The following is a 12,390-nucleotide window of genomic DNA, read 5'->3' on the forward strand; positions in this document are numbered from 1 at the left end:
GACACAACACAGCAAAAATGCCAGTGTTGAATTAACACCCAAAAGTGTCTATATGTGTCCAAGTCAGCTGGTGTTAAATTCAACAATACAGAGTCACATTAACATTACAACGGTGCTGGTGTTAAAATATATTAAAAGTAACACCAGTGTAGTGTTGATCACAAAACACAATGTGGTGTTAAAAAAGTAAATAATTGACCCACAAGGTGTCAATATCAATCAAATCCAGTGGAAAATATTCAAAACAATACACAGAAATGGAAAGTTTAACTTTTCTTAAACCCATTTCAGTATTATAGACCAATGTTAATTTAACAAAACAAATGGGTGTCAATCTTTTAACACTTTCAAAGTGTTACTTTAACACCTGCTGACTTGGACACATATAGACACTTTTGGGTGTTAATTCAACACTGGCATTTTTACTGTGAAGACAATAAATCAACATCACAATAGACTGGATGTGATATTAGACAAGACTACAGTTATCAAATACATTTGTAATTCAGTATATCTGTCTGTGTTTTTAAAAGAAAGAAATATTTAAGTCAGTACCCAGCATTCACTGCATTTTAGAAAACCTAAAAATGTCCAGCTAAAGGAGGATTCGGTGAAAATAACGTTCAAGTTCCACCAGATAATAACGGGAACAGTGCTACCGCCGAGTCTGTGGTTGGCGTGACTGATTGACTGAATTTCCCTCGTTTGTTGACGCTTTCATCTGAGAAACATGAGAGAAAAAACACCCAGCCAGAGCTGGGAGGCTGCGGTCTTGGCAGCTGTGTCCTGTGTCCGCTACGCGAGCCGGGAAGCCGCATTGTTTGGACACCGCAGCTATTGTTGCTGCCCCGTTCGGCTGAGCATTCAAAAGTGTTGCCCCCCCATCGCCACTCAGGACCCGACAGCGCCACACAGATAAAAATCTGCCCACTTGGTACAAACGGTAAACACTTAAACCGCTGAGCTGTTCAGTTTTTCTTTTCCCTGATGCGACGCAGCTGGAGGTGGCGTTTACGAGCTCAGACTCTGCGTTTGAACGCGTCACGTTACTGGAGCAACGCAGGTCGACACATTTTATCAGCTCATCTTTCCTCATGACACGCGAATAAGCAAAGGAGAATGTAATGCAGACAGAAATAAATCAATCAAGATGAGAAAAAATAAGGCAAAGAAGAAAAAAGGCAAAAACAAAAAATGGTTCTGGACGGGAAAAGGTGGGGTTCAGATTGGAATAAGTACTGTATTTTCCGCACTATAAGGCGCACCGCATTATAAGGCGCATAGACGCTTCAGTGTGGGTTGCCAATTTGTTCCATACTCTATTATTACACACCCACATTTATAAAGAAATGGTCCCGAGTATTTTATATAGTAGCTGCCCCAGTCGTTGTTTCACTCATGGTGTTGGTGTTGCCATATTGTGCCCAACTGCATTCTGGGTAACACAGACCAACCGACACGCTGCCGCTGCAGTCTCTGTCTCTCTCCCTCCGCCCCTCCCCCCCTGGCTTTAAATGTATTATCAAACTTTATTAACAAACCAGCGTTCTGACAACTATCCCAGCATGCACCGCGCACTTCTTCTTCTACGGGGTAAATGAAGTCGGCGGCTGCTTACCGTAGTTGCTAGACCTGTTGTGGCTCAATATTGGTCCATATATAAGGCGCACTGTCGGCTTTTGAGGAAATGGAAGGTTTTTAGGTGCCTTATAGTGCGGAAAATACGGTAGTTCTAAATAAACCAAATTTTAATGATGTGTAAAAATTTAACTGATGGTTTGGTATGCTCCTTTGTAAGGCACCTGTTTAACAACTTTCCTCAGATTAGCAGGTAAATTACTTAAACATAAGATTATTAAATGCGTCACAGCAGATGGAAATGGTTTCAATATGGACAAAAAACAACAAATTCAGCTATTTAATCAAAAATAATGAAAGTCTTACAAATTTATTACACTCTGTGATATAATTTATTATTTCTGTTAATTATGAGGAATGAACTAAACTCAATGTTCAGTTTCTCAGAAAATTAGAATGTTACATAAAAAAAACATAAAAATATTTGTTTTTTATTTAAGAAATATTATGTTATGACTAACATAATGTTGTATCCCTTCATTTTTTTGGATTTATAAGTTTCACCTACATCCTTTAAGTTCACTGTCCATAAAAAATAATTTGCATTTGAATTGAAACAAATCAGCATCAGCCAGTAAAACCCTGATCAGTACATCTTTATTAACAATTTACAGGTTTTTGTTTGTTGTTTTTCAATGAAACCAGCCCCTAAAGAAAAGCACCAATAAGTAAACATATTAATAAACTGTGTGCATGTTGGGGTGTTTTATTGTTAGATATAGTAAATATAGTATAATTAAAATGTTCCTGGTAAAAAACCTGAAACGGTATCATATTGATTTCAGACTTTTAATGATGTGATCAAACTTCTATCAGGCTGGAATGATTACACAACAAAAACATGCAAATTTTTTTTTTTTTAAAGCAAGAATGTATTGCACCATTTTCAGTTTTTTATATTTAAATATATTTATTTGGTCAAAATTATAAAAACAGACAAAATGATCTGATCTACGGTGGCTTGTTCCCTTGGTAATTTGTACCCACAGCAGCGCTGCAGGTTGATATTTGACCATTCTTATTATTAGATTTAGTAAAAAACATTTAAACTTCAACAAAAACTACAGGTGTGTGTTTGTGTCTGGTGGATTTTTGGTTAAAATATGTTTATTTTTCATTCAGTGGGTAGAAAATCCAGAAATTTTACTCAAGAGTCGAGATACCTTATAATAAAATTACTGAAGTAAAAGTAAAAACTAAAGAGTAATAAAAAATACTCCTAAAAGTACATTTGTTCATAAAAGTTGCTCAATTAAATCTAATTGTGTAAATATAACCAAATTGACTTTTACTGAAAAGTCAACTTTCATTCTTTATTAATCTTGGATTAATGCAGCAGATGTTTGACAGAAAGTGACCAAAATCCAAATCCTGTTCTTATTACTGAGAATAAATTTATTAAAATTGAGCCTTAAAGAAACTGAAACATGCTAAATTAAAGTAAGTACTAAATTTCTGCCCAAAAACTCTGAAAATTTTAATAATCTCTTAACTTTTCTAGAAAAAACAGGGAAATGTGCTTGAATTTTTTAATATCAGATATCTTCTACAAAACTTTTTTTGTTTGTTTGTTTTTAGAAATTTCTGAATTTCAAATAAATTTTTGAGATTAACCACAAAAGTTCAGAGTTTTTTGTAGAAATGTATTAATTTTTTTATATCTAAAAGTCCCTAACACACCATCATAAAAAACCTTTTCATATTTTGGACGTACAGTAAATATCAGGCTACTTTCAATGTATACACTTTTAAAAACAGGTTGAAACCGCACCAAATGCTGCACAAAAATGATAACTCAATAGAATAAATTGATGAAAGAAAAAATAAATAAAATACATAAGAAAATAAATCAAATAAAATTATGAATAAAGTTACAGTTTCAGGCCTCAATTAAATGCCAACAAATAAAATTAAGTTTTAAGAAGCGATTTTAGCTTGTTTTTTTTTTTTAGCTCGCGATTACGTTTGAATTAAAAGTTTGGCTAAATTACAATCCTGGCTGCTCTTAAATATCCAAAGTCAAGCAAAACACCATTTTCCTGCCGAGCTCCGGTTTTGGAATAATATACAAAAAGTTCTTAAAATCAAAACACTCAGATTTTATGAGATTCATCAAAAAAGCAGTAAAGAAGGAACGTTATTGCCTTCTCCAAGAGGTCAAATCGCCGCATTTGCTTTATTTTCTGCGTTTTATCCATTTGTTTTAGACAGTTCAGCTCTTTCCGAGTGTCGTCTCGACCAGGTCTCTCTTCTAAAAGAGATTTCTGATCTCAAGCGGCGGCCGTGAAGCAGAATTTAACCAGGAGGCTATTCCTGTTCGCCTGCCATCTCGCTTGCAATCAGAGGATTGCAAGCGAGCGGTAATTTCCGTCAGCATCATCAGATCTCCTGAGACGCCGCCACGTTGGGTTGAATTCCTCGCATTCCTCTGGCTCGGAGGAGGCAGCAGGCAGGTACAAGCACATAACAAGTTGACATTCGAACCGGGGCGGATTTAAAGAATGAGCTACCGGCGTTTTTTAGGTCAGATGCACCTGAGCTTCGTTTACATAAACAGCAGCTGACACCCAGAACCCTGACTTTGCATATCGGTGCCATTTATCTCATAGAGGTAAAAGTTAAACACAAACAACTGTATGTGAATGGTATAGGGGTTTGTAAGCACAATTTGAGCAAATAATAGCAAAACATAAGCTTAGAAGTTGGTTATTTAGTGAGAACCCGAGCTGCTGCTCGGGTTCTCACTAAAACCAGGAAGATAGAGCACATAACACCAGTTTTAAAGTCCCTACACCGGCTCCCTGTAGCTCAGAGAATAGACTTTAAAATACTGATGTTAGTTTATAAATCACTGAACGGTTTAGCACCACAATACCTTAAAGATCTGTTATTACTGTACCAACCGTCTAGACCCCTCAGATCTTCTGGTTCTGGTTCTGCTCTGCATCCCCAGAACCAGAACCAGACGAGGAGAAGCAGCATTCAGTTTCTATGCACCACAGATTTGCAACAAACTTCCAGAAAACTGTAAAACAGCTGAAACACTGGGTGCCTTTAAATCTCAACTTAAAACTCACCTGTTTAGAGTTGCTTATGGCTAAATTAGGGTTAGAGTGGGTTTTGATGTCTTCCATGTTTTTATGTCTTTAATGTTTTTAATTTCTTCTTCTTTCTTTTCGACGTTTTAATGATGTAATGTTTTTATTTTTTTTATTTTTTTCTCTTTCTCACTGATTATTTCTGTTTATTTTAATTATGTAAAGCACTTTGAAATGCCTTGCTGCTGAAATGTGCTATACAAATAAAATTTGATTGATTGATTGATTATTTGGCAAAAATGGTCAAATTTTTAAAGTTCAGAAGTGGAAAATTCATGCAAAACTGCAAAAACACAAAATCTTCCCAAGTATTTTTGGCCTCGTTTTTAGAGAAAATATGTTAGTAAACTTGAAATAAAGCAAAACTAACTTACATGTAACTTTTCAGGAAGATATAGAGCTTGTTTTAAGTAAATGACGCCTTAATTGTGAGGAAAAAGTGTTTTTTTTTTATTGGCAGATTATTTCACTTTTAACAATAAACTTTGCCAGTATTGAAGTAAAATAATTGACTCTAAACAAGCTTCTATATGTTGCAGAATAAGTCAGTTTTATCTTATTTCTTTGAACTAATTACAACATTTACACTAGAAACTAGACAAAAAAAGTGCTACTAGTATTTATGTACACTGCAAAAACAAATATTATCAAGCATTTTCTTCTAGTTTGTGGTGGAAATATCTTTATACACTTGAAATAAGACAAAACTAACTTACAAGTAACTTTTCAGAAAGTTAATTGTTTTAATTACTCTTGAATATTGATTGGTACTAGTTCCATTTATATTGTCAGCATGATAAAAACATCTCGTTTCCTGCATGATGAGCCGTTTTAGCACCGCCTGTAACTTTAAATCCAAATAAACTGCTGCTGGGCGCACCGGCCAACTCAACATTTACCCTTGCATGTGAAAATGGCTGCAAGCTGATCCGCAATTATACAACAGAGCATCTTTGAAAAGCAGAAGTGAGGCCTCCTGCACAACGAACAAGAACGAAGGAAGTGGTTTCTGGATCGCAAGTCAACAATAAAAAAAAACACTTCAGCGATAAAATCAGCTGACAGGACTTGGGTTGCTAGGAAACAGACTGGGCTCTGCTTGGGTCGGTCGGTAACGATGACCCCAGCCGAGATGTTTTTGAAACGACTCATTTTCCAGACACCAAAAAAACGACAGTGAATTTTTTAAAGCACTTAAAGTTACTTTTAGAAGCAACTGAGAAACAAACTGAAGTATAACAATATGCAAACTATGTAATTTTCCATAATAGATCCCCTTTAAGTAAATCAGGAGAGGTCAAGCTACAACCCTACATTGCATGAACACCAGTTAGCTCTCAGAAGATTTAATAATTGATTCGTTTTATCTGCTTTGATACTGCATGTCCCTCTTAATCCTAGAGTTTCATCCTGCAAAGCTGGGCTGGATGAGAGCGCTGCAGCTCCTCTCCGCTTCATAAAGCGTGACATGTGACCCCCTGACCTCGTCTCCTGGAGATAACTGGAGCTGTAATCCGGCTGAGGCTGCACCAACCGACCGACGGACAGACAGAGGAAGGAAAATGTGTCACAGAGACCGACTGACATGGACTCAAACCAGCAGCCGGGTACGTTTCACTCCGGCTGTAATTCCAACCAGAGCAAAGCTGCGTTTTTGCAACATTTCGGCTCAACCTTCGTCCTCTCCTGAGCAGCGGCTTTGTTTTTATAGAAGTCGGTGACATTGTAAGGGGTGGGAGGGCATCCTGTTGGCTTACTTTACGCCTGTTTGTCAGTCAGCTAAACATAGTTCACACACGTGACTGACCAGACGCTATGAGGGCTCATGTTTGTTCGCTCGGTCGAGCTGGAAAGGCTTCCTAAAGTGAATCCCAGCAGCTGTAAGGCATTTCTCTGAGTCCCTGCCGTGAACAAACAGTGTAGCTCTAAAGAACTACTTGCATATCAGTGTGGGATATTGAGGAAATTACATTATAAATGCAGTTGCAGTTCACAATGTTTGTACTGTCTCAGTGAAGCAATTCAAATTCAAATGCCAATTTCCTTGTTAGCCAGCAGTTTATTTCCCAAAACAATTTATGAGCTGGCAACTCGTTTTGCCTCGGAATAAAGACGGCTTGTATACGCTCACAAAAAACTTCTCACACCAGGAAGATAAGCATGTCATCAAAGGCCTCTGTGTTCCTCCCAGTATAAAACTGAACATATTAACATGTTCAGTAGGGCTGTGTAATAATATCGATTTTGCGATATATATCGATATTTTCTTTACTAGAAAAAAAATCGATATTCATCCACAAGTATTGTAACATCCAACAGTCACCTTGCTCACTCACTGCTTGCTTCACCGGGAGAGTGATTCGGTCATCAGGCTTAGAGTGATTCCTTTAGATGTTAAGTGAAGCTTAAAAAGGTATCAAACTATTCAGAGCAGGTACTTGGTGCACTTTATTTACTTTACAAATGCATCTAAGCTACAGTTTGTACTGTTTCAATTAAAAGAAACATGTTTTCTCACCACTTCTTTGATTCATTTTGTCCAGCTGTCGACTTTAAGTCCATGTCCAACCAGAGCCAGGTATTGTGCAGTTGGTGCTTTTAATCAGTTTTCAGTTAAATTAATTCAATCCAACTCTATTAACTGTCACAAAATGTCACCAAAATCACTCTGTCCCTCTAAAATCTATCACAAAAGTGTGTTGAATTGTATCGTTTGCTGAACATCGCAATATATATCGTATCGTGAGCAGAATATCGTGCATCGTATTGTTTGATTATTTAATCACTACAGCCCTAATGTTCAGCATTATAGTATCTGTGAAATGAAAGTAAAATACATGGATTTCCATGGTTGACATGTTTTTCTTTACTCTGACTCTTAGCGACATTAGATACACGTCAAATAGCGGCAGGTTGATGGCAAAACAAAGATAAATAAACTTTAAATTCTAAAGAACGTTTAACATTTTAAATATCCAAAATAAGTAAACGAAACAAGTAAAATCAATTATAAAGCGAAATTATACTTTAAAAAAGGGCTAGTTGAGACCAAAGCACCAGACTGAAGACTTTATAATCCAGTTTTTCAGAAAAAGGGAAAAATTATTTAGAAAAATGCAAATGGAACTATTGAGCTCATTTTAATTTACCATGTGTTTAATTGATTTATTGTGAACTACATCACAATTGCAATGCACACTATGAACAGCAAATAGACTCGTCACAATAAGCTACAGATCAATTAACTGCATGATAAATTAAAACAAGCTCAATGATTCCCATTTGCATAATCCTCATTTTCTTTTTTCTCACTTTTTACCAAAAACTGGATGATAAAAAGTCTTCAGACTTCTGGGGGGAACCGTGACATTTGTTCAAAGTGGTCTCAAAATGACAATATTATCATTTATCGCAATAATCACAGCGGCAATTTAACATCCAGCAAAATTTATTATCTACTTTGGACAGATTTCCCACCAGAGAAATTTGGAAGCAGCTTTTTGTATTTGCTCAGGTAATCTTTACCTGACATTAACTGAACTGAAACCAGACCTGTTTAGTCCGCTTTAATCAAACGAGTTTGTTTGTCTATAAAGTCCGGTTCGTTTGGGGAGGTGTGAACCCGTAATTAAACTCTGATGCGGATCAAAAAAAAAAGCAAACTCTGGTCCGCCTACGAACCTCGGTTTCGGTTTGGTTGAAGTGAATCCAGACACAGTTTGAATACATATGTGAATGGCAGACGGACCGGAGGCAAGTCTAAAAGCAGGAAGTGGACTACAGCGCAGGGCCTTCTGGGTAAATACAAGCAAAACAAACATGAAACAAAAGAGATTCTACAACCAATAAAATCTGGCGCTTCTCCATTTTTGTTTATTTCATGAAGAAGGAAGTTGTGCCCTGTGTCTTCTTCAGAGGTTTTTGTGTCGTTTCCTTGTGTACTTCCTGAGCAGTGCCCCCACGGGCGAGGAGGGGAACAGGTTTTTCAAAATACAGTGTAAGACTGAACGCAGCAGCTGGAAATATAACAAATGTTGCAACTTTGATTCCCAAACGAACCGAATCTATCAAAAGGTATGAAAAGGTGTGAAAATACCAGAGGTGGGCATTGTACTGAAAAATTTTACTTAAGTAAGAGTAGAGCAACTTTAACATATTTTACTACAAAAACTACAAAATCAGACGGGCCAAAAATAAAAATGTTAAATGGAAATTTTGGTCCTATACAGGACCAAAATGACAATAGTTCATGTAAGTAACCAAAAATAACAAAGATTTTTTTTTTCTAAATTAGTTTCTTTCAATAAAAAATATGAAACTTTAACAAGTACTGCAGATGTGTGTCTGTGTCAGGTTAATTTTTGGTTAAAACATGTTAGAGAATAGAGAATCCATTAATTTTACTCAAGTAAAAGCAGCAATACGTCATAATAAAATTACTCAAGTAAAACGTAAGAGCTACAGCGTAGCAAAAATACTCCTAAAAGTAATTTTTTAAAAACAAAGTTAGTAGTTACTACCCAACTCTAATTGTTTGAGTATTGGGAACAAAACAAGAAATCTACACGGTGTTGGACACATTTCGGGATCATTGTACAGAATAAACAGCCTAATTCAGAGGTAGATCTTGAGTATTATTACCTGGAAAGGCAGTATGTTGTTGCTGTTGTCGGTCCTGAACGCGCTGTCCTCCATCCAGGGCTTTTGAGCCAGAGGACCGCCGGGTCTCGGGAATTTTGGGGGCGCTATGACATTGCTGGTGTAAGGCTTCTTCATCGGGGAGATGGGGTTGAGCGGAGACTGCACCCCGACCCCAACCCCGACCCCGACGCCCACGGCTCGGCGCGGGTCTCTGCCCGGCTGCAGCCCGCTCCAGGGGTTGGACGCGGTGCTCCACCCGGCGTTCTGGTGGTTATTCCAGGCGGAGGAGGAAGCCGGGGAAGACGACGAGGTCCCCTTGCTGTTGTTCATGATGGTCTGGTAAGCGTTTCTCTGGGGAAAGGGGCCTTGGCTGGGACTGACAGGGGATCTCCGCTGCTGCTGCTGCTGCTGAGAAAGCCCGATTTGCGGGGAGAAGTTCCCCCCAAACACCGGGTTGACGTGCGGGAAGTTCTGGAAAAGCATCGTCCCATTCACGGACGGTATTCCCTGGAAAAAGCTGTCCTCCACGGCGTTCGTGGTCCCCGTGGACCAAGTGCTCCCGAACGACGACGGAGGGGAACCGAGGGGTCCGCCGGTCTCCTGAAGCGGGTGCTGGTGGAAGCCCAGCCCGGGCAGGATCGGCGACTCCATCGGGACTCGGTCCTTGCCGCCGCCACTGCCGCTGTTGCTCAGCGCGGAAGCCGCTTGGCTGCTGCCGGTCGACGGGCTCTCCGACTCGGATGAAGATGAAGTGGGATCCGATGACGGGGTCGGCGTGGAGGGAGGAGGGTCTACTTGTGTCGGATCTTGCTGCTGCTGATGAGGCTGGGCTTTGTTTTTGTCCATCAGTAAATCATCCTGCATGGTTTGCTGAGCTGCGATAGGGGGAAACAAACACTTTGAGTCAAAATTAAGATTTCTATTTCTGGGGAGATCATAGAGAGAACTCCTACGGCAGCCGAAAGGGAATAAAACATTAAACTGGATCGCCCTCAAAAAAATAAAACACAATCACTTCCTTCCAGGGAGAACAAAATGACTCTTAAATCTCCACGAAGAATATGGCAGTAGATAATCACTAGATTTCGCCACGTCTCGTTTTTCCTTCCACGCAGGAACTCCAGAGCTGCAATGTGAAACTGATTCTGTGCTTTTTCTCTCATAAGGACCTCCCCTGACACTCATTTGCATACGTCAGTAAATACAGCTGTCCTTCAGCAAGGTGAAAAGACACCTTGACAGTTCTGGCTTATTGTTAACGACTTCCTTTAAAAAGAAAAGAAAAGAAAAACAAAAACATTTGTCCGTTCTTTCTTTCATTTTTATTTTTTTTAAAGCTACACTTCCAGCATCTTTTAGACAAATAAAGTCACACAAGCAAAAAAAAAAGAATTGCATTTTTAATCAAGTATTTAATAAAAAATAAACAAACATTTCAGTTACAAGCTAATGTATTTAGGCTATAGGCTGTATTTAAATTAAATATTGTGTCCCACAACTTTCAGGAGGAATATTTTTAAAAAGCAGAAGTCCGCATTGACACGAATTGGCTTTAGCATAATATTTCTACGACGCATTTTAAAGCGAACAATGCACAAATATTAGAAATTGTTTGGTTGTCTTGGCAACACATTGCAAAAAACAAATGTTCTTTAGAAATTAACTGAAAAATAAATAGAAAGCGTTTGGTTATTGCTAAACATAAAAACACCAAGGTAAATGCTGATGGTTTTATGCCATAAAACAATCAGAGGTTAGATAATATAAACATACCGATAGTGACTCTGACACGCCAAGCTGTGGCCTCTGAGTAATAATAATAATAATAACACTATAAAGCTGGCGTGACACAGACCCGTCATTCAGCACAATAACCACTGATACGAGTCGGACTTTAAATATAATCGCAGTAGTATGAGGTCCGCTCGCCCCACCGGTTATAATCCGTGTTTTTTCCTCCAACAGAACCGCTTCCAAGGTCATGAAAGGACCATAATCAGCAGCCCACAGTGACTCAGTCCACGGACCCCCATAAAAACACTCTGACCACTAACCCGACCCTTGGTTTCTGTCGCGTTGGCAGAGATATCCCGGTGTGTGTGTGTATATATATACATACATATATATATACATGTCATGAAGCTCACTTCCCCACGAAAATCGGCTCTGTAGATCCATATGTGTCCCACTGCACACGGCAGAACAACATGCACACACTTTGAGGTCGACCTCTGCTCGAAGTGAAGCGGGAATTATTACCTTTTATCGTTCACCTTTTTCAGACTGTGAATAGATATTTCTGTTTGCCTCGCCTGGGTTGGGATATGACAAACGAGCTACGCTTGTGCCGAGGTGGTCAGCAGTTGCCTCAACAGCTGATTGACTGCGGCGCATGGGTGATGGCCGAAAGGGCTTGTGGGAGTTGGAGTTTTACCACGGTGCGGTAGATCGTCACCCAAAGCTGCTTCCAAACTACCATTGGAAACTGTTTACATTAAGCAGCAGAGGTTCTACTCAACTAAGAGTAGCACTACTTCAACATATTTTTACTTAAAAAAAAGTAAGATGTAGCCGTCCAACTATTCAGATAAGAGTAAAAAAAGTATTTGGTAAAAAGTCTGATGAAATTATCAATTAAAAATTACATAATCAGATGAAGCAAAATAAAATGTTTAGTGGAAATTAACAATAATTTATATAAGTAACAAAAAATAAAAGTAGGCAAAAGATTTTTTTTCAAATCAATTTCTTTCAATATAAAATCTTATGAAACTTTAATAAAAACTGCAGGTGTGTGTCTGGTGAATCTTTGGTTAAAGCATGTTTGTTTATTCATTCAATGGGTGGAAAATATAGAAATTTTTACCAAAGTAAGAGTAGGGATAGCTCATAATAAAATTACTTAGGGTAGACGTAAAAAGCACAGCATATTAAAATTACCCCTAAAAGTACATTTAAATAATAAAAAAAAGTTACTCAAGTAAATGTAACTGAGTAAATGTAACTTATTACT

At 38.2% G+C, this 12,390-nt stretch overlaps 1 protein-coding gene across 4 annotated transcripts in view; it reads right to left on the bottom strand.

Annotated features, from left to right (window-relative positions):
* cpeb3 (cytoplasmic polyadenylation element binding protein 3) overlaps nt 1–11,788 on the bottom strand; it is a 49,727-nt gene extending 37,939 nt beyond the window's left edge. The window contains exons 1-2 of one of the 4 annotated variants that reach the window (XM_017309092.2): nt 11,637–11,788; nt 9,378–10,252 (exon numbers count right to left, since the gene is read on the bottom strand). In XM_017309092.2, the coding sequence (XP_017164581.1) occupies nt 9,378–10,241 (864 nt within the window). In that variant the 5' untranslated portion in view covers nt 10,242–10,252; nt 11,637–11,788. Of the gene's footprint in view, nt 1–9,377; nt 10,596–11,636 lie in introns of those variants that run through there. The other 3 variants (XM_017309093.2, XM_017309094.2, XM_081615992.1) reach the window with 3 other exon arrangements.
* Nucleotides 11,789–12,390: the final 602 nt, after the last annotated feature.

The sequence above is a fragment of the Poecilia reticulata genome, chromosome 15 (genome assembly GCF_904066995.2).
Source record: "Poecilia reticulata chromosome 15, P_reticulata-male-v2, whole genome shotgun sequence".
Lineage (NCBI taxonomy): Eukaryota > Metazoa > Chordata > Actinopteri > Cyprinodontiformes > Poeciliidae > Poecilia > Poecilia reticulata.